The 26,439-nt window shown below is 41.6% G+C and overlaps 1 protein-coding gene across 1 annotated transcript in view; it reads left to right on the top strand.

Moving 5' to 3' along the window:
- Positions 1–26,439, top strand: part of MAGI2 (membrane associated guanylate kinase, WW and PDZ domain containing 2) — a 760,890-nt gene that overhangs the window by 198,431 nt on the left and 536,020 nt on the right. Inside the window, 1 exon segment of the mRNA XM_064142561.1 lies at positions 9,866–9,982. Within this exon segment, the coding sequence (XP_063998631.1) occupies positions 9,866–9,982 (117 nt within the window).

Here is a 26,439-nt window from a genome sequence, read left to right as displayed (position 1 = left end):
CTTGGCCTTGTTAAATCTCATCCCATTGGCCTCTGCCCACCCATCCAGCCTGTCCAGGTCCCTCTGCAGGGCTCTCCTACCTTCCAACAGCTCCACACCTGCTCCTAGCTTGGGGTCATCTGCAAACTTTCTGATGCTGGACTCAATCCCCTCGTCCAGGTCATCAATAGGGATATTGAAATTTGTTTAGAACTCCAGTGAAGCATCATGAAAGAGATTTTTTTTTGAGTAGTGCCAGGTATGAAATAAATCAATTTTCTTCCTGAAGATTCTGTATTTGCTTACATAATTCCCTTTTGGCTCTCTGTCTGTCACACTTTATCTCACCACCAGTTCCACAGTAATGATAGCTCAGCTCAGATGGTTGGAAGCTTTACAGATAAGTCTAATGGGAGACTTACCTGAAGGTAGTGGTGGAACGCAGGTAGAAATTCAAAGAAGATCTACACAAATTTTAATCCAGGGATAGAAGGGCTTTAAAAAAATAAAATGTGTAATCTTCAGGAGATGACTGGAAAGTAATACAAGCTACTTGTGATGTGCTGCAGCTTTGTTTGACTCTCTTCAGACTGTTAGAGTGATTGCAAGTTTTACATGGCAACCTGAACAACCATCCAGGGTTGCATATACCCAAAACAGAGTGGTTAGTGAAGTGCTGACAGTCATGAAAGGCCAGGTCCTGCACCTGGGTCGGGGCAATCCCAGGCACAAATCCAGGCTGGGTAAGCAGTCGCTAGAGAGTGGTCTCAAGGAGAAGGACCTGGGGGTGTGGGTGGATGAAAACTCACCATGAGCCAGCAGTGGTCGCTGGCAGCCCAGAAGGCAGCCGTGTGCGGGGCTGCGCCCAAGGCAGTGAGAGAAGCAGGACAGGGAGGGGATTCTGCCCTTCTGCTCTGCTCTGGTGAGCCCATACCTGCAGCACTGTGTCCAGTTCTGGTGTCCTCAGCATAAGAAGGACAAAGAATTGCTGGAGAGGGTCCAGAGGAAGAAGAAAGGCCGAAGAAGTGGAGCACCTGCCCTGCGGTGCTGTGTGAGTTGGGGCTGTTCAGCCTGGAGAAGAGGCTCTGGGGAGGCCTAGCAGTGGCCTTCCAGTACCTGCAGGGGCCCACAAGAAGGCTGGGGAGGGACTTTTCACAAGGGTGAAAGGACAAACAGCAATGGATTGAAGCTCGAAGGGGGTGGATTTAGACTGGAGATTAGGGATAAAATCTTTACAGTGAGGGTGGTGAGACACCACAACAGGTTGCTTGGGGAGGCTGTGAGTGCTGCTGCCCTGGAGATGCTCAAGGTCAGGCTGGATGAAGCCTTGAGGGACCTGTTCTGGCAAAAGGTGTCCCGGCCCATGGCAGGGAGGACAGAACCAGATGATCTTTGAAGTCCCTTCCAACCTAAACCATTCTGTGAGTAAATCCATGAAGCTTTATATTCCTGTGAGCACTAGAGGGGTTTGTTGAGAGCAATTTCCTTCACATAACAGTCCTAGCTGCATGCTGTATTTTAACAACAAATCCTTATGAAATCCAGTTGAGAGGTTTGATATTACTTGGAGTTTTTTCTCTCAAAAGTTATTTTTGGGTTACTTTTGCCAGCTAAAGGATCTGTTAAAGCAAATAATCTCATGCTGACTGAGAAATGTAAAATGCATTGCTCCTTAATTAATCGAGCTCTAAGATAAGGCAAACTTCATTTGCTTTATAAAGTCCTGTTCAGTATCTTTATTGGTGATCTGGACGAGGGGATTGAGTCCAGCATGAGTAAGTTTGCAGATGACACCAAGCTAGGAGCAGGTGTTGATCTGTTGGAAGGTAGGAGAGCCCTGCAGAGGGACCTGGACAGGCTGGATGGGTGGTCAGAGGCCAATGAGATGAAGGCCCACTAAGAAGGCCGAGTGCAGGGTTCTGCACTTTGGCCACAACAACCCCAAGCAGCACTACAGGCTGGGGACAGAGTGGCTGGAGAGCAGCCAGGAGGAAAGGGACCTGGGGGTACTGATAGATAGTAAGCTGAAGATGAGCCAGCAGTGTGCCCAGGTGGCCAAGAGAGCCAATGGCATCCTGGCCTGCATCAGGAACAGTGTGGCCAGTAGGACAAGAGAGGTTATTCTTCCCCTGTACTCAGCACTGGTCAGGCCACACCTTGAGTCCTGTGTCCAGTTCTGGGCCCCTCAATTCAAGAGAGATGTTGAGGTGCTGGAACATGTCCAGAGAAGGGCAACAAGGCTGGTGAAGGCCTGGAGCACAAACCCTATGAGGAGAGGCTGAGGGAGCTGGGGTTGTTTAGCCTGGAGAAGAGGAGGCTCAGGGGTGACCTCATTGCTGTCTACAACTACCTGAAGGGACATTGTAGCCAGGTGGGGGTTGGCCTCTTCTCCCAGGCAACCACCAATAGAACAAGGGGACACAGTCTCAAGTTGCACCGGGGGAGGTTTAGGCTGGATGTTAGGAGGAAGTTCTTGCCAGAGAGAGTGATTGGCATTGGAATGGGCTGCCCAGGGAGTGGTGGAGGCACCGTCCCTGGAGGTGTTCAAGAAAAGCCTGGATGAGGCACATAGTGCCATGGTCTGGATGTCTGGCTAGGGCTGGGTGCTAGGTTGGACTGGATGGTCTTGGAGGTCTCTTCCAACCTGGTTGATTCTGTGATTCTATTGTTTGTGCTGCAAAGGTTATCAATTCCTAGGAGTGATGGTAATCAATTCTTTAATGGATGTTTTCTGAAGTAGTTTATTACTTGTTAAAATGTTTATTACAATAAAATATCACAGGACTTGTGGAAAGAAACAATCTGGTGATCTCATAAGAGAACTATCTAGGGAAAGAAACTTTGAGGAGGAAGAAAAAAAAGGTTGGTTTTGTGTTTAAAGCCTTTTCAATTGCTATAAGGAGCTCACAGTGAGTAGTGTGCCTTGGGGGGAGTGTTTTGGAGTTCTGGCTGCCACAGGCTCTTTCACAGCTAGGTAGTGCCAGTCCCTCAGTGCTCCTCCAGCTCGCATTGCTACTTCTGTGCACACAGCAGCCTCACATTCTGTGGGTCTGGAGAACTGGAGTGAAGGAGGGAGATTATAGGTTGTATATGCCAAAATGAGAAAATTATAGAGATTTTCATAAGTAAGTGGGCATGGTGTCCCTGAACTGATGAGGGTGACTGATAGGAGTTGCATGTTATAATTTCAAGTATTCTGAATTCTTACTGAACCAGTAAAAAAACTCTTCAGAAATAAACAGTTAAAGCATGAGTGCCGCTTTTTATTTAGGATGGTTATGATTTCCTTGATATACCCCATAGAGAGTGTCACCAAAAAATAAATTTTAGGTGCTTTCATGGGTAAAATACTTTTTATCTCACCAGCAGAGAAAAGAACTACAAATCAGATATTCCTGATAACTTGTTTAAAGAATTCAGGCCACTGTGTAGCTATAGACTGAAAGGTCAGTTAGATCATCTGTAAATGATGGAAGTTAAGTTGATCTAACATGCACCAAATTGCATGTGTTTTACTGGAGAGCTGCAGGTGAAAGCTGACCTACTGTCAAATATAAATAGGGGCATACTATACTATTAATATAAAGCACAAGGAAGCACATGAGGAAACACTTGGGGTCAGACTCGTTGTTTTCTCAGAAATGGCAATTACCTTCTTCAGTTTTGGGTCTTGTGATGGTTTGGGTGTACCCTGCCCCCCCACACTTTAGAAGTCACCCAGACTAGTCTCACCTGGCTCTGGGAGTATAACTGAAGCTATTTATTTACAGCTGGCACAATATACAAGCAGATATTTACAGTATATACAGTTATAGACACAAATATACAAAGTAAAAGGTAATACAGAAACACAACTCCCCTCCCAGAAACCTGAGTCCCCAGGAGGGGCTCTCAACCACCCCTGCACCTTCCCCCTGCCCCTCTCAACCTTACCCCAATCCTAAAGAAGAACAGAGGTTCAGCCAAGAGGTTAAGAAGCAAAGGGTTAGTCCAAATGGAAGGTGAGGTTAGGGAGATGCAGCTCAGTCAGAAGCCCAGCCAGGAAGTGACAAAGATGGTGAGAGTGTTATCTAATGTTTTCATTTCTTCTTCAGCAAGACTCTGAGGGGAGCAGACATCACCATTGTTTTCCTTTCACAGCCTATGATCTAGTTCTTCTCACCAAAACATTCTACCCTGCTTCAAACTAGCACAGTCAATACTCTTGTATCTGTGTTCTTTATTCTGTTTCTTTTCTGACTGGACTTTGCTACTAGATTTTATAAAGGGCAAGACATTTGGCAGAAATACATTAAAACACCATAGAAGGATATACTTTGCTCATTAAACTCCTAAGTAGACCATGCAAACAGAACATTTTTTTAGTTCATCCACGAGTATCTAATTTTACAATCTCTGGAATCAAATTCAGTTATGGTTTTATGAGTTTGCCATCGTGATTGGTAGCTGTACCTAAACCAGACACACATTATGCAAGAGATCATTACTGGAAGTATTTAATTCATGTTCTGTATTTCGCAGCTAACAAAGCAATAGGATTCACTGGAGTGAAGTGAAACTGAAACAGAGTGCAGGCCTCAAGCCAGAACAAGGGAAAATAAAGCTCTCTGCATGGCCACAAGCCAGTGCATGCTCCATTGTGCACTTGTCAGCCTTCTCCTGTGGCCATGGCCCAGAAACGCTGCTCAGTTGTGGTGTTGGTGGTGGGTTTCTAAACCTTGTGCCGTATAATACCTTTCACACTCAGCACCTCTTCCTTTTACTGTTGTGCATGATGAGCAGGACATGACCTTCCTTGTCTCCTTCTCCCTAAACTTCTGAGTCACTATGCAGCTGCAGTAGGGTTGATGGTATGGTGTGACATGTACTGGTGGCCCCTGAGCATCATCCTGAAGTCCTCCAGTGTGGGCTAGCTGTGAACACTAAGAGGTTAGGCTCATGTCAAGATTATTTCAGTGTCTCAATGGTTTTCAGTATACTGCAAAATGAGAAAATAAAGCAAAGCTGAATTTTATAGAAATCAAGTGTAACTTGTCTAACTGTGTTGCATTGGACCACTAAATGGTGGAGTATTGATGCTGTTTGTCAAAACATTTTGATTTCTTCTTCTGTTAACTTACTGACAATGTTACCAACTTGCTTTTTTCCCTCCAAAGTAAATGAGGTATTAATACTTTCAGTCCATATTTCAGAGAACACAGTCCTATTATTATTACTGATGTAAATCTTGCTTTATATAGTCTGTAACACAAGATCTAATTCACTGTTGTGAAATCGAGGCTGGTTTACTGACTTGTGATCATTACAGTTTCTTGCTGTCATAGTGTTTTTTGTGTAAGAGTGCATGACAGACTGAGATTATCTTACTTTACTCTTTTGTTCTGAGGAAAAAGGGCAGTAAAATAATAATACTCTCACTGAATTGGAGAAGAATACAGAAAGGTTGTATTTAGAGATGCACAGGAAAAGATATGGCATACATGAGTCCTTAATATCTAATACAGATACAGGATACATGAGAATTCCCCCCAAACCTTCCCCCTAGGCAAACCAAAACCCACCAAAAATCCCAGTACCCATTTTCTCCTATCCCACATTGTCTCACAATTAGGCTCCAAGCAGGTGACATTCACTGCAGCCCATGGCCTTCAAGGCCATGGCTTACAGGGTACTCCTACATAGTTACCAGATAAGGATCCCTCTGGAGAGCTGGAAAGGCAGGGAGAAAAGAGAAGGAATTGACCTTGCTGCTTGCTTCTAAAGTGTTTGCAGGATTTATAGGGTTGAATAATAAAATTACAATATCTGGGGCAACTGGTTCATAACTGGTTCATAACAGGTTCATCGCCTGGGATTCATCTCGGTCTCTCTAGTTTTCTTGGGAGCCCCTCAAACCACAACACTTCCAAAAAATCTTATATCCCCATATTAATGCACTCAGGGTTTTGTTCTGCTTGTACTTTAAAAGCATCAGGCTGCTTAAGAGTGCAGGTTACATCCTCCCTGGAGATATTCAAGGCTGATTGGATGAAGCCTTGAGCAACTGAGTCTAGTTGAGAGGTGTTCTTGCCCGTGGCAGGGAGGTTGCAGTAGATGATCTCTGAGGTCACTTCCAATCTAAGCTTTTCTATGATTCTACCTGGAAAGTACTTCTAGCATCAGGGTATGCTTTTGAAAAACATCAAGTAGAACACCAAGATGTTTTAGGAGTGAATAGAAGAAGAAGGATAACCAGAAGGATTAATTTAAAATGCTACACACACTTTTCAGGACAGTTTTAATTTCCCACACACACATTTTCCAGGATATAAAACTAATCATTACAGCAGGTTCAAACAAAAGGTAACATGCCCCCCAAACTGATAACTGTCAGGTCAGAAACAACTACTTTTGAAGAAAGTGTGTGAATTTTACAGTTGCTGTCTGTGTTTCATCTAACTGCTCTTTTAAATTGGATTTGCTACTACTGCTACTTGTACATACGTAGACATTCAGAAAAATTTCTTCTCCCTTGTGCTTGGAAACTAATCAGCTGGCTTGTTTTTTTATTCTCTGCACCATATTCCTGCATCAGGAATGGTGTGGTCAGCAGGAGCAGGGAGGTCATTCTGCCCCTGTACTCTGCACTGGTTAGACCACACCTTGAGTACTGTGTTCAGTTCTGGGCCCCCCAGTTTAGGAGGGACATTGAGATGCTTGAGCATGTCCAGAGAAGGGCAACGAGGCTGGTGAGAGGCCTTGAGCACAGCCCTACGAGGAGAGGCTGAGGGAGCTGGGATTGTTTAGCCTGGAGAAGAGGAGGCTCAGGGGTGACCTCATTGCTGTCTACAACTACCTGAAGGGTGGTTGTGGCCAGGAGGAGGTTGCTCTCTTCTCTCAGGTGGCCAGCACCAGAACGAGAGGACACAGCCTCAGGCTGTGCCAGGGGAAATTTAGGCTGGAGGTGAGGAGAAAGTTCTTCACTGAGAGAGTCATTGGACACTGGAATGGGCTGCCCGGGGAGGTGGTGGAGTCGCCGTCCCTGGGGCTGTTCAAGGCAGGATTGGACGTGGCACTTGGTGCCATGGTCTAGCCTTGAGCTCTGTGGTAAAGGGTTGGACTTGATGATCTGTGAGGTCTCTTCCAACCTTGGTGATACTGTGATACTGTGTGATATTCAGCTTTTATTTCTGTTACAAATCTTTCCTTTCTAATCTGCACATAAAATATACAAGGCTGTAGGTATCTCCTCATGTAAATATGTGTGTTTATGCTGTTATTTCGAGTATGCAATTTGCCAAAAATATTCAGGTGACTCCTTTTTTCTGGTGCTTGGAAGGTTTGAGTGCATTTGTTAACACATGCTGAAGTAAATGGCTGTGTTTAAAGCAAAAGACTGTAAATAAATCTGCACTTTGAGGGTCAGAAATCCATCTAGGCTCCTAAAGTTACTTATGTCATAAGTTGAATGATTCAGGTTTATGTCAGTGGGCAGGCTACAGCTATTGTTCTTGAGCTGGCATTTTCTCAGGCTGCCAGAATGTATCTGCATCACTGGGCATGTTCTGTATATTAGAGTGAGGAGGACAAGAACTGCAGGACCTTTACTCTCTGCAGCTGATCACAGAGGGCAGCTGATTCTGGTCAGGAGCAGAGTGTCTCTCTGCAGCCTCTAGCTCTCACCTGCTCCAAAGTCCCCTAAGAAATTAGCTGGAGTAAGAATGGGCTGGTCTGCAAACAGAACACATTGCTAGAAACAGAGTTTGTGGTATCAAAGTAGTAGACTCAGCTGGGATTCTCAAAGAACAAAGATCTGTCTGGAAGTTCTCAGCCTCTAGGAACTGGGCACACAGGTATTTCTTTGTATCTATTTGATTTTTTGATTTTTTTCTTTTGATTATCAAGTTCTGCTGTGGCTTTTTTGCCTTTAGCTGAAGATAAAATTATTCATAAGCTTTTTTTTAAACCTGGAACAAAAAGGTTTGAAGTTATTGACAAAGTGCAGCAATAATAAGATTATGAACTTGTAATTGGCAGATAAATAGCAACAGTTGTTAGTAGAAATACATTTTAATTTTAAGCTATATATGCTGTGCAGTGACTTTCAAATAGGTAGGAATGTCATTTGTTCCTTTTTACAGTAAAACCCTTCTGCAATGCAGGTCAATAAGACTTTTGGCAGAGCAATAGCAAATGCCATCTGGAAAAATGTTTTAAGGTTGATTGTATGAAGCAATAATTTAGGCATCTATCTGCTTGCAATTTTTTGTCTCAGGAATACATGCAGTACAGTAATGATTTCCTATGTGTTTTCTTATGTCAGAATTTGAGAGAAGGAAGAAATGCAGTTATTGATAGACTTTTTTGTGTCATTACAAATGTGATCCACACTCAAATGAAATAGAAAGAAACTGTAGTGAGGAATGTTTATTAGTCATGTTGGGTGGGATTTGTAAGTATGTTTTTAATAATGGAGCTTGATGCACCAGATACTGGCTAAATATTAAGTTTTTTTTTCCCCCTAAAGTTATAGTAGAAGTGGCAAATGCAGGGGTTTAAACTCAGGGTTTTTTGCTGACATTTGCAGTGTTGTGTTGAGATGTATCACCTATGACTTTTTTCATTGATGGAAATTAAAATATGTACTTTCATTTGCTAGAGAGTCTTTTCAGATGGAAATGCTATTAGAAATAAGTAATACAAGATTATATCATATTTGTATGATCTTTAAGTACAGCTGCATTTTATTCCAGTTACACCTGGACTGAAACACCAAACATTACAGTGACCAAGATCTTTGGTTTAATCAGCAGATGGAGCATTGGTTGAGGTCATGGGTACCATATTAAAAACCCCAGTTACCAGTATAGGTTGGGGACTGACCTGTTGGAGAGAGCAAAGAGGAAAGGAACCTGGGGTGTCCTAGTGGAAGGATGGCCATGTGCCAACAACGTGCACTTGTGGCCATGAAGGCCAATGCTGTTCTGAGGTGTATTATTAGAAGGGCTGTGGTTAATAGGTTGAGAGAGGTTCTCCTCCCCCCCTACTCTGCCCTGGTGAGGCCATATCTAGAGTATTCTGTCCAGTTCTGGACCTCTCAGTTCAAGAAGGACAGGGAACTGCTTGAAATAGCCCATCACAGAGCCACAAAATTTACTGTGGTAGTGGAATATCTTCTTTACGAGGAGGGACTGAGGGGGCTGAGTCTCTTTATTTTGGAGAGAAGGAGATTGAGGAGTGGCCTAATTAATGTTTATAAATACGTAAAGGATGAGTGCCAAGAGGATGGAGTTAGGCTCTTCTTGAGGATACCCAGTGACAGGACAAGGGGCTGTGGGTGGAAGCTGAGGAATTTTTTTTTTCACTGTGAGAGTGACAGAACACTGGAGGAACAGGCTGCCTATGGGGGTTGTGGAGTTTCCTCCTCTGGAGTTATTCAAAACCTTCCTGAATGTGTTCCTGTGTGATCTGCTATAGATGATCCTGCTCTGGCAGGGGGGTTGGACTAGATGATCTTTCGAGATCCCTTCTAGCCTCTAACATTCTGTGATACTACCTAATAATGCATTATCTAGATAGCTATGGGGGTAGCTATGTACTAACTGTGTGAGCCATTTTGGTGCAGAAGAACATTGCCATTTCTGTCTGTAATCTTGTGCATGATTTCCAGACTGTGTGGATGGTAGCCAGTTAGTTGTTATGAACTGGATATAACCTTTGCAGCTATCAATACTAAATAGTGTTATAGCAACTGCAGACATTAACCAGATAGCTCTTTGTGCTTCTGCCCCCCATTGTGGCAGGAACACGAAGGGAAATGAGCCACTGAGACTTCACAAGTGATTCAGTGCTTATGTCAAAGTGATTTATTTTTAAATAATACTTTCATTTGTCTTTTCCTTGGCAGGAGGCATTGTTGATAAGGACCTTCGTCACTACCTCAATTTACGGTTCCAGAAAGGTTCAGTGGACCATGAGCTCCAGCAGATCATAAGAGACAATCTCTACCTCCGCACTGTGCCATGTGAGTAAGGCTGAGATGAACAAATCTCTTTTCTTAGTTGCAAGTGCTGTCTGAATTAATGCTATTGAAGCTGTGAGCAAGATGTGAAGTGGTGGACTGTAGATGTAGCAGGCTCCCTGTTGACAGGCTTGGTTCATATCTTCTCTGTTATTGCTGAGAAGCTAACCTGTGTAATGGTGAATTACTAATTTCTGAACATGTGTGGTATTTTCAGAGTTGTAGTACTCATAAACAGTGGCTCTACAATAGTAACCTTTTTTTCTTCTGCAGTTTTAGAAAGTAAAAAATCAAAGAAAAAAGAGTGTTTTGGGCTGGTTAAGTGGATGTTCAACAGAGTTCAGTGTGCTACGTTTCACAGTATTATACATTACATCACAGTACCATGGGCTTTAGAATGCAACAGGGCAACAGGAAATGTTGTTGGTTAGGTGCAGAAGGCCTGGCAATGAAAGTTTGTATTTTCTTGCATATGTGTTCTTCTGCCATCACATCATTCAGTGGTATGTGTATCTGAATTACTCTGAAGCTGCTAAAATAATTTCTCTAGCTGTTGACATTATTCACCTGTTTCTGCAGCAGATGTGAAGGTAAGCAGAGCAAGGCGAGCCTTACCTTGCTTGGCTGACAGACAGTGTGTCGTTTGAAATGGACTGATATTCTTCTCATAAAATAATTGTGTGGTAGACAAAAAATGGACCCTCTGGTTTGGACAGAAAAAGGGGTGCACATTCGAATTTTCAGACTTGACACTGGGAAGGTATGCTGAGTTAGTGACTGTGCTATTTTATGTGGTAATGAAAGATGAGTTGTTCAGAGTGCTTCTGTAGGTTTTTGTTTTCATTATACTGAAGAAAGGAGTTTTGAAAAACTCCACAAGGAAAGATGCTCAAGCATTTTTCTCTTGGAAGCTGAAGAAAAATGACATCTTATTTTCAGCACTTCCTTCATCCCTGGTTGGAAAAGAAAGTGGAGAAAAACATTTTGAAGTTATTACCTGTAAATCAAAGCTCTTACATTTATGTGGGATTCGTGTTGAGTTAAGGTTCTCTGAAGGTGCTGCAAAACATGACAGCTGAATTACAAAGGCAAGTCCTGCCTGGGAGGGTCATTAGTATAGGAGTATGCTTATTATAGCCCCAGCACATACTTGTTAATGATGGAGAACCAGATTAAAAAGAAAGAACAACAATATTGCAACTAGAGCATGCATGTAGCAGATGCTGTCTGTCGACAGTATAGACATGAGTACTTTGCTGATGTGTTTTGATTATAATTAAGGTGATAATAAAACATTTTCATTTGCCAAGTGAAATGCAGTGCTGCAGGTGGGGTCTCACAGAGTAAATTTTAGGAGGGCAAACATTCTCAACTGCTTTATATATTTTTATTTAATATAACTAATTTTAAAAACATGAGCTTACTCTTCAAGGGTGCTGGTATTCAAACTGTTCTGATTTGGGCAGTCTTGGGGTGTTTTGAAGCTCTGTATGTAGACTAAGAGTAGTTATTTTCCACCTGGACACTGATAAGGAGATTTCTTTAACATGCAACAGTAATGTTTAACCGACTATGGCACTGCCACCGGTTCACTTAACGAGTACAGACTATGTACTTATCACAATCTTGCAGTGGATGCTAGCACAGCAAAAGCAGCACTCCATTTAGTCAAATTCTTGTGCAGAAAAACGAAAGACAGCTGCAGGCAACACAGCCCTTGCTCCCAGTGATGAAGTTGCAACATAAAGAGAGAAAAAGAAATGTTGAAAAATAGGTGGCAGTCTTTTTCCCTTTAAAAGATACACCTACAGTCTTTCCTCAGTTATAGAGGTATAACTGCCAGTGAAACCAGGAGGACTTTTATTGCAAGAGAGTCCTTGACATTGAGGTTTTTTTTCTGTTCTTTGCTTTTTGTTCTGGCTGGCAGGACATGTCCAGTGCAGTGGACATGACCACTGGTTTCTCAGTCTTCCAGGTCAAACTAAGGTATCTTTCACTTAGGTCAAATGAGTGAGTAGTCTCTGTTTAAAACAAGAAAGCAGAAAACTAAATCCACACCTCTTTTAAATCAGGATAAGCCAAATTGTGTTTGAACAGGTAAGCCAGTATTTACTGGATAATAATTGGAATTGTACATTACACAAGGGTACATTCTTGTGTGCACCAAAGGTTCATAGGCCAGAAATGCATGACATGAGGTAGCAGCTCAATTCTGCCTTCAGAAGCTATGGCCCGTGTGGATGGGATGAACTGGTTGCATTTGTGATCTTTGGATTTCTCTATTTTTATTAATACAGTGGGACTTTCTAGCACATTAGAAATGCACGAGCAACCCTAAAAGTCAAATGATGCCTTCCCTAAGTGGTTGCAGTTCTCAGTGCCATGCTAAATTGATTTTCACTGCATTGTCAACAGGAATTACACGCATGTATCCCAAGGCAGAACGTGCGACTGTATTTGCAGCAGTAGAGATGCAGCCATTAGCTAGCTCTGTCCCCAGAGCTGTGTGACAGCAGTAATGAAACTGATACATAAACAAGAAAATGAGAAAGTTCTGTCAATTTGAAGCTGAGTTAGAAAAGCAAATAAAGTTTCCAACACACAAGGTCAAGAAACTGAAACTTTTTACAAGATGCAGTGTTGCAAATAGTTATCAAAGAAAATGTGGTCTCTTGAGAAGAAGGACTGGGAGGTAATCTTCTGTCAGGGCACAGCTCTTGATTTGATGCATGCATGAGGTCACAGCTTCAGCTGTTGAGAATCCAAAAGTAATAAAAATGAGAAATATGCTGAGCTTCTCAGAGGAAAACAGAAAAAAACATTGTTCTAGGGTAAAGAAAGGTTCACAGATCTCCAAGTTCAGAAAGCCTAACTGTAGTTTGTCTCATTAATTTTCTTCCTATTTTTCTGCTGTACGTGTTTCTAGCATAGATTTTGCCCCCTAAATTTATTCCTGAAGTTATTTAGGAGCACTAACCTGTAGGCTGTCCTACAATGCAACGGAATAGGCATGGTGGGGGTCTTCAAGAAAAGACTGGATGAGGCACTTAGTGCCATGATCTAGTTGATTGGATAGGGCTGGGTGATAGGTTGGACTGGATGATCTTGGAGGTCTCTTCCAACCTGGTTGATTCTATGATTCTATGGTGAGGAGTGGTAGTTGTTAAACACAGGTGAGCAGTATCTGATGCTGCCCTAGTTCGTTGATCTGGAGAAAGGCCACAAAACACATCTGGGACTGTGAATGCTGCAGGCAGACAACAGATGAGTCATTCTGCGCCTTGTGCTTGGTAGCGCTGTCAGCAAACTGTGATTGCCATGTGGGGAAGACACTTTCCAGTTTTCACTAATGCAAGAAAAGATGGCTCTAACTTTTTGTCATTGCAGGAATAAGACTTTAGGGAGAGTACATGACAAGCAAGCAGTTATGGTGGAGACAGTCATGGTCAGACCTGTCTCCTTTGATATGTCCTTCCACGCAATTGCAGATTCTGTTTCTTTAAAAGCTGACAAAACAGTGAGCTGTTGTTGAAAATAGAGTCTGTATGCTTCCTTCCCAGAAGGGAATATGAAGTAAGAGTGGAAGACATTGATTAAAAAGCACTGTAAAAAATCCAGCAGTGACAAAGTGATTCACAGAAGTGAAAAATTGCCTACTAATTTAAAGGGATTCTGTTGGTGTTTCCTGGGATAGTCTCAGACTGACAGTAGCTCAGGTAAATTACTCCATCCCAGAGTACTAGTTCACACCAGTGGAAGATGCAGCCTAGAAATGCATCCTCCAGTGACCATGTGGCAGAAGAGATTATGTGAAATAATTAGGGGAAAAAAAATAAAGATAAAAGTAAGGAAGTTTCCTTCCTAGTGTTTGCATTCACAAAAAATGCAGGCAGAATGGAAAGGGCTGGGGATGTGGCTCAGGCTTATTGCACTGAACAATGCAGTTTTACAGAAGTCTTGGAGGAAAGTTGGTTTATTTAAGACATTTGTCAATAACATAGGTAAAAAGGTCAGTTTGTGACTCTACTGCGTGCTGTATGTCAGTGACCACAGGCAAGAAATGCAATTGTTGTGTGCTGTAGTTCCCCACATGAAACAATAATAATCACAGGATCATAATTCCTTCTGTTGCTTAGTTTGCTCATTGGCATCAAGATTGCTCTGTGTTAGGTAAATACAGGTAATAGAGTGAATTGTAAACGTGGAACCTATGAACACTTAATATCTTTCTGCTGTGATTTCTTATCTTTATGTATCTTCTTAGAAAAGTCAGATTCTGAGGTCATTTTGAGTAAGTTTTAAAATCTCCTTTTCAAACATAATTTTGTTCTGGTACAATTCAGTCTATGTATAAATAGATTTAACCTACATGCTGCAGTACTCTGTGTACTGCTTGCTACCACAATTCTTAGATGCTCCATAGTGCTTCTGTTTATTGTAGTCTTCTTCCCAGAAGAGAAGGTGTTTGTAGGGATTTTTTTTTTTTTAATTTGGGGATTTTTTTTCTAGATTTGATTTTGTTTGTCATATATGGCAAAGGTCAGTGCTATTAGCTCTTCCTTTGATCATTTTTTTTTTCTGTGCAATGTGTTTGGTTTTTGTTTTGTTGGAGATGCAGGGGCCGTGTTGTTGTTTGGGTTTTTTTAATTGTTATTTGGATTTTGGTGGGTTTTGTTTGGTTGGTTTTTGTTTGTTTGTTTTGTTTGGGGGTTTTGTTAGTGTTTTTTTCAGATACTGAAGGCATCCCTGCCCATGATGGGGAGGTTGGAGTAGATGATCTCTAAGGTCTCTTCTAACCTTAGCCACCCTATGAAGTCAAGAAGATGTGTTTCTACTTGAAGCAGAAAACGCTGCACAGTAGTGAGGACATTCAAGTCCAAAGGAATTAACTTCCCACTTCCAGCCCTGGAGAAATCTCCATCTTCAAAAAACTCTGGGAAAGAGATGTATTACATTAGGAGACCACAGTCATTCATTATCGTCTTAATGTGTACCAGTCAGATGAAACAATTCATCTCTGTGTATCTACTGTTATGAGGCTTACCTCTGTCTTTCCTCCCTGGGCGTGGAGCCGATAGAACAGTGGTTTGTATTCATCATTTTATATCAGCCTCTGTAAGAAGGGAGGGACAATGTTGATTAAATACTGAAGGTGATTCTAATTGCATACTCAGATTTTAATCTGACGTTTGTTAATTGACATGAGATGAGTTTCAACAAGGCCAAATGCCAGGTCCTGCACTTGGGTCACAACAACCCCAAGCAATGCTACAGGCCTGGGGCAGTGGGGCTGGAGAGCTGCCTGGCAGAAAGGGATCTGGAGGTTGTAATAGACAGGTAGCTGAATATGAAAAATATGCCCAGGTGACCAAGGAGGCCCACAGCATCCCAACTGATGTTAAAAATGCTGTGGCCAGCAGGAGTAGGGAGGTGATTGTCCCCTTGTACTCAGCTCTGGTGAGGCCCCACCTCGCATATTGTGTTCAGTTTTGGGCACTGCAAAGAAGAGAGATGTGGAGGTGCTGGAGCGAGTCCAGATGAGGGCAACAAAGCTGGCAAAGGGCCTAGAGAATAAATCTTATGAGGAGTGACTGAGGGAGCTGGGGCTGTTTAGTTTGAAAAGGGGGAGGCCGAGAGGAAACCTCATCGCTGTCTACAACTACCTGAAGGGACATTGTGGAGAGGTTGGCGCTGGTCTCACAGGTAACTGGAGACAGAACAAGGGGGAATGGCCTCAAGCTGAGACTGGGGAGGTTTAGACTGGACATTAGGAAAAAGTTTTTCACAGAGAGAGAGGTCAGGCACTGGAATGAGCTGCCCAGGAGAGTGGTTGAGTCGTTTGGATGTGGTGCTTAGGGATATGGTTTAAGGTGAATCTTGTAAAGTAGGGTTATAGTTTGGAGTCAGTGATCCTGAGGGTCTTTTCCAACCTGGATGTTTCTGTGATTCTGTGGTAGGTGAGAAAAGAGTGACAGATGTCAAGAGCAATAAATATGCATTGGATGAGGGTACACCTCGCACACAAGCTCAGTATGGGTAGTTCTGCTATCCTGAATAAGGATCTGAAATATATTTGACCAAACTCTAGACTTTCAAATTTCACTTGTGAAATAGTTTGTTCCTCTTCTAAAATGCATATAGCCCAGAGCATTAAGGTGAATGTGTGAAAAAGGCTTGCCTGTGGTTTCTTGTATTTTCCTTATCCTTTTCTTCAGTGTCAAAGTTATCTTTCAAGAGTGGAAATTCAGTGTACAGCTTTATTCTTAAACAAATTAGAAAGTCCAGTCAGTTAAAGTATCTGCCACTTTGACATCATATGGAACTGTTCTTAGGATAAAATAACCTGTGTTTAGTGTACTGTACTACCAGAAACCATCCACATCACTGCAGATAACAGCACCTAATGACTACTTTATTCTTGCAGACAGGTGTTAGTTATTGCTTAAATTTTACTTTGATGCCTCAGAATAGAACAATACAGAGCTCTAGGGAAATGTTCTTGGGTTTAGGTAGCTAATGGAACACAGGAGCAGATCTCCAAGGTGTATTGAAAGCAGAATCATTGGCAAGAGCATTCAGCCTTCTTTTGTATCTCAAGAAAAATTAAACCAAATCAGGTAATTACATGAGATGAGAGTAGACGATCTGTTCTAGTGGGAGGTGTCCCTACCTATGGTAGGGGTTGGAACTGGATGATCTTTGAGATCCATTCCAACCTAATCCATGCTATGATTGATGAGGTCCTTTCCTACCTAAGTGGTTTTGTGAAGATGAGGAGGTTGCTGCTTCGAAAAGCTGACAGCCAAATGGAAAAGGTAAAGAGAAGTTGACAAATAAAGCCATAGCACAGAGAGTGCTTGAGCAGACTTTCAAGAGGTGTAGCGGTGGTTAAACTGGCTTTCTTTCCTACTGCTGCATTTAGTATTCCTAATTAGCTCATGGAAGCACACGTGGTACACTGACCTGCTTTTCAGAAGAGTCTGTGAGTATCTGGTTATAAAGAGATTGGCTGATGCATCTTTGTATTGATTTCAATATGATTTTTTTTTTGCTTTTTCTGTTTCAGAGCAGGATGGAAAAAGTTACAATCAGCATTGTGCCGCCTCTCAATCAGGGGGCACAAGGCATTGCTTGGGTTCAGTGCGTTTGGGCTGCAGGCGCTGCATTGCCATTGTTGGGAGCAGTGGATGAGTAAAAAACTATTCATAATTTTATTGTTATTAAGATCTAGGGTAAACATATGCCCAAACTATGTCTACAAACATCAGTGCTGATAGAAAATATTGTTCTGTTTGGTAGTCATGAGAGGGAAAACACACATCATTCCTGTCAGCTTTTCTCAGCAATTTCTCAGCTCAGCATATTGAGGCCATCAACTCTCAGCTATTCAGTGACTAATAAGTCTGTTCTACATACTCACCTTAACAAGGCAAAGGGGAGAATGTGTCTGATGTGGTGTAGCTGGAGTATGAAGCGAGAACAGATCCAACAAAGCAGTAGCTCTGTACTGCTTACTATATAGTGCAGCTTGAATCTCTTATAAAATATCATGCGAAGACATTAGGGTAGTTTCATTGGCTGTACAGTTAAAACAGTTTGTGTTTCTCTGAGATCCTTGTACCTAAATCACATCTGTAAGAAACTGAGACTGCTAATTCTCCCCTCTGCTCCCATTCTTTCCACTCCCTCATTCTCTCTGCTTCCTAAAACACTTTGTTTTTCTCTCTTGTTTTCAAAATCAAATAATCCAAATACTTCATTTTTCCCCATACTGCTGTGCAAATATAAATGATTTATATCAGAAATACTAAAACACATTGCCAACTGAGAAGTTTCTGTAATATCACCAGAGTTTGCCACCAGTTTTTGTGGTAGAAAAGAAAAATAGGCTGGGAAAAGTTCTGGAATTGCAAATCTGACCTTTTTAAAGCAGTTCTCCTATAAAAGAGTATCACATATCTCCTTTAACTGATGTTAACTGGCATGCAATTGAAACACTAAAGTCTCTGGCAAGTGGTTTGAGTTGCTAATCATATTTGTATGCAATTATTTATCTGTGTTATAACACCTGCATAATGCCAGATCAGAAGGTTAGTCACAACATTTGTGCTGCTTGTCCCCAAGATCAGTCGGTTTCTCTTGAAACTTTGAGGAGGCTCTCTGGTGTTGCAAAATGAGTTCTTTAATTCACATGATACCAAAAGGATAAAGGATAGTGGCAGTTTTATATAAATTTTGATGATAGCACTAATCTTATTGATTACTTGAGAACTAGCAGGAAACTACAGGGGCAGTAGCATAAATCTGATAAAGTACCTTGTCTCTCCAGAGCAAGAGCAGCAAACAATAGGACAAAACTTACTTATTTTTACTAGTTTTTATAGCTCTTGTCTCACCTAAAGCATCTTGAAGTATGAGTGGAGACTATATCTCCGTGTGACAGTAGACTTTTCCAGCTTGAGGGTCTCAGATGTGCTATTGACCTTTTCCCTAATATAACAATGCTGTCTTTGAAATTATGTGATTTACAATGTGATTAACAGCTGAGGCAGCATTATTGAACATAAGCATCCTCTAGATATATTTAGCCTCTATATACAGTCAAGTAGGTCAAATGCCTCATTCTTCTTGATGGAAGATGAAAAAATGTTACATAAAGGCAGAAGTGCAGGCCAGATTGTGCAAGTTTTGTAGTAAAGTATGGGTAGTGCAGTTCACCTGGGAACATTAGAACTGGATAGACTGAATTTCCCTCAAAGCTGCTTTATTTTGCAACTTTTCCTGTCTTTGGATGACCTTTGGATTTGCTGTCTTTCTTGGCCAAGTCCAGGGTGGCTAAATGCTCACATCTGTGTCGCTACTCTGCACCTATAGTTCAGTAGCTCCATTACACCAACTGAAGCTCATGTTCGTGCAAGCTTATTTGGACACCATGCTCTGTGCCACTGCTCTCTTCATTTAATAGCATTATACCATATTGCATTAATGAGGTTATACAACTGAGACAACTTAAAAGCTTTTATTCAGGCTTTGAGATCTTTTGTTATGCCCTCACACTTACAGAGCAAGGTTCCCTTCATATTTTCTCTGTCTTATGCAAGACACAAATACACTGAATTTCAGACCTTCTCTCTGTGGCTAGCCAAAGTGGATGGACTAGTGCTTTTAGTAGCACCGTGGTTTTGATTCAAAAGTAGCCTGGTTGCAATAAATCTTTTTGTGAAAAAAGAAATTAGAGAATGAAGATTAAAGAGTTGCTTTTAAACATCTGAAGAGTGAATAGCGCTTTGGTTTCTCCAGTAGGGGTGAGATTAATTTATAACTTCCTGGTGGAAAACTGCTATGAGAGAAACTCTTCTCTGCAAGTCCTTACCTTTTTTAATTTCTCTTTATCCTGAGGGTACCACTGTCCTCTTTTTGTCCCACGACAATTTGTCACAATTTTGTTTCTCCCATAGTTCCAGATTTTGATTCTACCCAATGTGCTTTTCCCTTGGCAGTGCATTACTATTGTTAGCACATCAGCTGCTTGATTAGCTATCAGTCTAGCATGGATTATACAAATAATTCTGTCACATTTAATTTTGGTGATCCTAAATAGGGAAGGATTCTTACTGTGGAGATGGCAGAAATATGTTTTGGTTTCAAAAATAATTAGAGTGCAGAGGTTCCAGACTGAAATCAATGATCTGGCTTTAAATGAAGAACAATGTTGAGATATCAGCTTTGAAAGTCTGGTCTTGGAATTTTGAAAGATTGGCATGGACATTTATATAAAAGGATCTAGAAAACAATAGGCTTTCCAGTTAGGGAGTGAGCTATTTTTAGTATTAAATTTCACAATAATAAATTACATGTACCTTTATTTTGTCAATATATTTGTGACTTTGAAAATAATCAGTAATATTAATCAATAATGTGAGATATTACTAATATATTTTCACATTGTTCACAAAAATAATGGATCATTTTATATGTTGAGCCACCGCTCATTTCAACTTGTCTTTATTTTCTAATTCCCATTTTTGGTTTTGATTCACTGCTAACCTTTCTTTTTCAACTCCTGTTGACAACTTCTTCAGTTCATGTTGCTGCTGACTTGAATGGGTGCTTCACTTGTCATTTGGCCTTTGTTAATCTTAGACAATCATGGGACACAGCTCTAAGGTCTGCCTCAGAGTCTTCTCCTCTCTAGGCTGCACAACCCTGTCTCCCTCAGCCTGTCAGGGCAGAGGTGCTCTAGACCTTGGATCATCCTGCCCTCCTCCAGACTCACTCAAACAGCTGTGTGCCCTTCTTTCGCTGGGCACACCATAACTGGATACACTATTCAAGATGGGGTGTCAGAAGAGCAAAGAGGTAGAATCACCTATATTGTGGGTTTCATTCAGGGAAGATGTGAAATAATGTGGAGTTTCTCATCACTTACCAAAGGCTATGTGTCATGGAGTTTTCCCCCTGTGCACCATGTAGAATGATTTTGGCTGTAACATTTATTATCTAATCTTTAGTTTATCTTTCTGTGCTTCAAAAATAATAGCAATTACCTATAGTGCTTCAAAATTTGCCAAGGCATCATTAGTCACTTTTATCTACAATGCAAATGCATCCATGCTTGTATCAAGATAAGAGCACCAACTGACTGCTATTTAAATACATGGTTCAAATTGTACTGACTCAGATGCATGGCAATTATAGCCAGAAACAATTTAGTAATCTGGATTTTAAAGCTGGCAGAGAATAGTTGTCATTCTGATTTTGTACTTTATAATGCCATGTTCTGGAAGAGAGGGATGAGTTTTGGAGAAAATCTTTCCTTTCATCATCTTTGCAAAAAAAAAGAGCATTTAATTACTCCTGTTCTTTCCTGTCATTATCCTCAATTTGCTCTCAGCTCTGATGCGTCTGGTGAGCTTTTGTAGAGATTTTATAGTTTTCAGACTCTTCTGAGTAAGATGCAAGATTATTTCTGGCTTGGATCCGAGCCATTTATTCTGAACTGGAGAACAGAAGTAGAAGACAGGCTGGGATATCCAAGGGATTCAGTTGTAACAATGCTTCCACTGGCTTCTATCTTTTCCAATAAGTATTTGAAGTCCATGAGGTACTGTGTCTGTATGAGCTTTTTTTGCCTACTAAGTTGAGGAAATTTTCCACACTTTATGCTTTAAACAATGAATTTATGTTAAGTAGTTCCTATTTACTGAAATTCTTTTAAAAGTTCTGATAAAAGTAGGAAAGTTGAAAAGAAAAGGCTTCTGCAGGATGCAATTATACTGTCTCTCTTTTCCCTCTTTTAATAAATGTGGAAGGCTTGAGCAACAATAATAAACATAAAATGTTAGTTCCTGTATAATCTTCAATTAGCATCATAAAAGAGAATTCTGAATGAAGATTAAAGGTTTATTTTATTGGAAAAGGTTACATATTTAAGTTCTCTCTTCTTTAAGAAACCTTAAAAGAAGAAGAGCAGAAAGGAAAATGGAAAAGATAAAATGGAAGGGTTTGTTGTTTAAAAAGATAATCCACCAAAAAAATATCTTTACTTCTTGTGCCTGATATCTTTTTGTCCATCAAACAGTGGAGTGGCCTGACACACAGTAGGGGAAATGAAGCCCAACATAGTCCTTTAGCCCTGTACAGACCTTGGAAATGACATTGTTATTTTTCAACAAGGGTTTCATGCAACATTTCCATAATCATTAGGCTACAATAGAACTTCTTTTGATACCACTAGGTCAAGTGAACCTAATAATGATTTCAAGGTTTAAAGGCCCTAACTGAAATTCTAGCAATAAGGATGTAATGGTTTGTGCTGAAGGAACAACCCTTAGATCTTCCTTTCAAGGTCATTGATAGAGCTCAGTAGGATGATGTCAAACATTTTTGTCCTGGTTACATCACTTTCGTTTCACAGAACTCCCTTATAAATTTTGTACAACTCGCTAGCCACTGTAACCTGAGTTTGAAAGCATGGATGGGTTGCTGAGGATGTATGTTTGGGGTTGTTTAGCCTAGAGAAGAGGAGGCTCAGGGGTGACCTCATTGCTGTCTACAACTACCTGAAGGGTGGTTGTGGCCAGGTGGGGGTGGCCTCTTCTCCCAGGCAACCAGCAATAGAACATGGGGGGACAGTCTCAAGTTGTGCTGGGGTAGATATAGGCTGGATGTTAGGAGGAAGTTCTTGCCAGGGAGAGTGATTGGCATTGGAATGGGCTGCCCAGGGAGGTGGTTGAGGCACCGTCCCTGGAGGTCTTCAAGAAAAGCCTGGATGAGGCACTTAGTGCCGTGGTCTAGTTGACTGGCTAGGGCTGGGTGCTAGGTTGGACTGGATGATCTTGGAGGTCTCTTCCAACCTGGTTGGTTCTATGATTCTACATGCATTATGGCCAGAGCCCAGATCATGCATTCATAGAAAGGTAGATGTCTTCCTGACTTGGGCAAGAGCTTCCTGAAGCTCACAGCATTGCTGTCACGAAGAACACATTATGGCATAGAATGCAGTGCAAAATACAGTAACTGGTCTTTTACTCTGCTTTGGAAATGTTGGTGCACAGAAACAATTATTAAAGAGTAAACAAAAAATGAATTTTAAGAGGATCATTACGGGTTTGAAGAGACAGGAAGCTCTTAGCAAAAAAATGCATTTCATGTCCTCCCATCAAGTGATTTGAGTGGCCTCCAAGGTCTCAGGGTACAGGATTCAGGCAGTTGTCTGTGAAGCTTTTTGGGTGAGAGAGAGAATACATGAGTAACTTCCAAAGAGAAATGTATATAGGATTGTTTGATAAATTCAATGTTTTCTGAAATTTCCTGATTTATTTTTATAATCAGTCTGGGACTGGTAATCATTCTCTATTTATATAATTTTAAATCCAACCAGCTTAAAATATATACATTGTTTAAAAGTAACCAACCAAACAACCTCTTTGTTCCACTTCTTGAAGCCTTTTCTGAAATGATTAATCTTTATTTCTCCATTTCTGCTGTTACTGATCTTAGAAGGAGAAAGAACATTATTTCTTAGCCTAGCTGAGGCATTGAAAAAAACAAGACACCTCAGTTGCTTGAGGACTGATTTTTAACCTGCTGGGTAAGAACATAAGCAGAGTTACCTAGGAAATGTGTAGAAGCACAGTCATAACTTGGAGCACAGTTTTTACTGCTCGAATGAAATATCATCGTGAACTTTCATTGAGCTGAAGTGAGAATTAATTTAGTTCTCTATGTTCCTGGTAGAATTTTGTTAAATTACCACAGGCCATAACTTTCTGCATCTTGTAAAATAATGCACTACTTCCCTAGACAATGTAGTAATGTTTGTGGCAGTGTGATTTTTCTTTCATTATGTGATTCCATTTAGCACCTATAAATATGTAATCTGTGCAGCACTAACAGTCCTTCAAAATTAAAGCTTAAATGCATCAATACTGTCAGGTCCATTAACACAAAACGCTTCACACCACTGTCCAGAGAGCTTGATAAATGCATAACAGTAACGGAGGCATAACAGTGTCACTAATTATGGAAACTAGATTCTCAACCTCACTCTTCTGGAAGTCATACACAAGAGGGTCTGTGGGGCTGTGGTACTGTATCCTTCCAGTCCACGTCTGTGTTGGTGCAGCATTATGGCACAAGGTTGACAATACTTTATCTTCCTGTTAAGTTCTCCATTGTAGGTGTTAAATATGTGCTTACAGAAACTGCTTCTGCTTTAGTACTGTAACAACACAGGAGGAGGTGAGAAGGAGCTTTTACAGAGAGAGGAATATTTAAAATGGGTTCATCTGTGGTTTTGTCCATACCATGTACATACATCACAGTGCAGAGCCCACGAGGTGTGGATTACCCCTGTTCAGACAGTACCATGCAGAACAATAGTATGTGGCAGGCAAAGTGTGTCTCCAGACAATACCCCATATGGTGCTGTAATCCACTTTTGGTCTTATTCTCTAAATAGAGAGACCATGGAAGATGTGGGAAAGCTTAAAAATGAATTTTCTTGGCCAGTATGGGACAGTCAACAGAAACAACACACAGTACCCTTTTCAAGGTGGTGGTGTGCCAGATTATGCAAAAGTACTAATTTTGATATCCAGGCAAAGATTGTTAATAACTATGACAACTGTTTATTAACATTAAAACTTATCAGAAAACTTATTCACAGGGCTCAAAACACACTGTTTGGAAATTTGTACACACAGGGAAGAGGCAGAACTAGAGCACTTATTTTCTTAAAGTGGCAAGCACAAACACTATACTGGAAGAGAAGATTATTGTGGTTAATTACACTGCTTATCCACTAGAGGACACAGGAAGCTCCTTTCTGCTTACGGCAGAAGGCAATTAGTGTATTAGAAGAGGCTTTATGCATTTACTGACAAAATACTATCAGACAGTACTCAAAGCACACAGAGGGGTTCCTGTCGGAGGCTACAAAGCCATTAGAGGCTTTGAAGTTTCCCAGGCTCTTTTCTCAGGAAGCTGGAAGTCTATAGCGTAGTCTCTATCCCAGTTGCTCTTGATTCCTGATTCAGCAGAAGCCTTGCAGAGGGGCAGGCAAGATGCAATGTAATGTGCAGTCTTGTCACAATGTCACACTGGCTATGCAGGCTGGTCACATGCAGGCATTTAGAGCCTGTCCTGGTAAACTCGATGCAGTGGAGCTTACAGGCAGTTTCAGGATGCAATGAGGCAGCAGCAGCAGCAGCAGCACACCATGCTGCCTGCTCATCCCTTTTTATCAATACTAGCCCAAGACTAATGGGGCTTTGGACATAGATCAGCCAATCAGAATGGCACTTTGCCAAGCTTGACCATATTTGGTGAAGCCAGGGCTTTTGTTTTCCTTTCCTGTGGTTGCCTCCCCCAGCACAGAAGGAGGGGGAGCAGGGGAACATGTCTGGACAAGCCAGAGTCCTTAGACTCAATGACTCCAGGTCCTTTGTCCTCTTTCTCGTGGTTGCTGCTCCTCACAGCAGAGGGAGAGAGAGCAGAAAAACGTGCCTGGGCAACCCAGGACATGGATAAGGCCATTTTTGGCCTATCAGGCCTACCAGAACAGGTAGTTGCCTGTGCTAGTAAGATTACATAGAAGTGAGCAGAAAATAGTAACTCTGTAAACTGATGGGAAGACTCCCTTCAACATATGGCATAGTTAAATGACAGACTGAAAGAGTTGGGGCTGTTCAGTCGGGAGAATAGGAGGCTCCGAGATGACCTTATTGTGACCTTTCAGTATCTGAATGGAGCCTACAAAAAAGCTGGGAAAGGACTTTCCAGGATATCAGGGAGTGACAGGACTAAGGGGAATGGAGCAAAGCTGGAGATGGGTAGGTTCAGGCTGGACATGAGGAGGAAGTTCTTCACCATGAGCGTGATGAGAGCCTGGAATGGGTTGCCCAGAGAGGTGGTTGAGGCCCCATCCCTGGAGGTGTTTAAGCCCAGGCTGGATGGGGCTCTGGCCAGCCTGATCTAGGGTAGGGTGTCCCTGCCCATGGCAGGGGGGTTGGAACTAGATTCTCCTTGTGGTCCTTTCCAACCATGACCGATTCTATGATTCTAGATGTTCCATTAGCTGTCTCTTCACTGCTCCACAAACCTCCCACAGAAGTGTGCTTCCAAGCTTATTTTCCAATGACACATGCTGCAAAGTTTGAGATGAGAAAACTGATTCCAAATGATATAGCCACAATTTCAGTTCTGGAAGCTGAAGAATGCCACAACACCTTGCCAAATGTTATTCTACAGCTACTCTATCAAAGCAACCATAGAACTTTCAAAATATGTCCCTTAGCAGACATGGATTTTTTTTCTTTTTATGTGTAACATTATTTCGAACTCAGACTCTGATTCCCAATCTTCTATTCTCATTGTCTTTTGTTAGATTAATGATTCTGGTCAAATGCTTTGTTAAATCTGGGCCATAAACTACTCCTCTTTTCTGTGTCATTAAAAAGGTTGTGCAGAGTAAAATGGCCACAGTCCTACAGCATGACAGAAATTAGCAGTAAAGACCGTTCATCCTCACCTTTCCATCACTCTCCAGCTCCACAAATGAGTTCTGTGAGCACTGGAACAGGCTGCCCAGAAAGGTTGCGGTGTCTACTTCTCTGGAGACTTTTAATCCACCTGAGTATGTTCCTGTGCAGTCTGCCCTAGGTGATCCTGCTCTGGCAGGGGGATTGGACTTGCTCTCTGGAAGTCTCTTCCAACCACTACCATCCCGAGATTATGTGATAGCATAGGAAAGAAATGAGTATAGATAATGAGAGTCTAACTACATGGATTCCCTCATCAGGGACAGAAATAGAGCATGATTTGTCTGTTCATTCTCTGCAGGCTGCACAAGCAGAGATATAACTCTGCTAAGAATTCAGGCTACTTTGTCATCCACAGAGACAAGGATTTGCTTCTCTGTATTCGAATCTAAAGATTAATACAGCAGTGCTACAATA

Source organism: Pogoniulus pusillus, chromosome 4, assembly GCF_015220805.1.
Source record: "Pogoniulus pusillus isolate bPogPus1 chromosome 4, bPogPus1.pri, whole genome shotgun sequence".
Lineage (NCBI taxonomy): Eukaryota > Metazoa > Chordata > Aves > Piciformes > Lybiidae > Pogoniulus > Pogoniulus pusillus.
The sequence above is the reverse complement of the archived record's forward strand: the minus strand, read 5'-3'. Positions and strand labels throughout refer to the sequence as shown.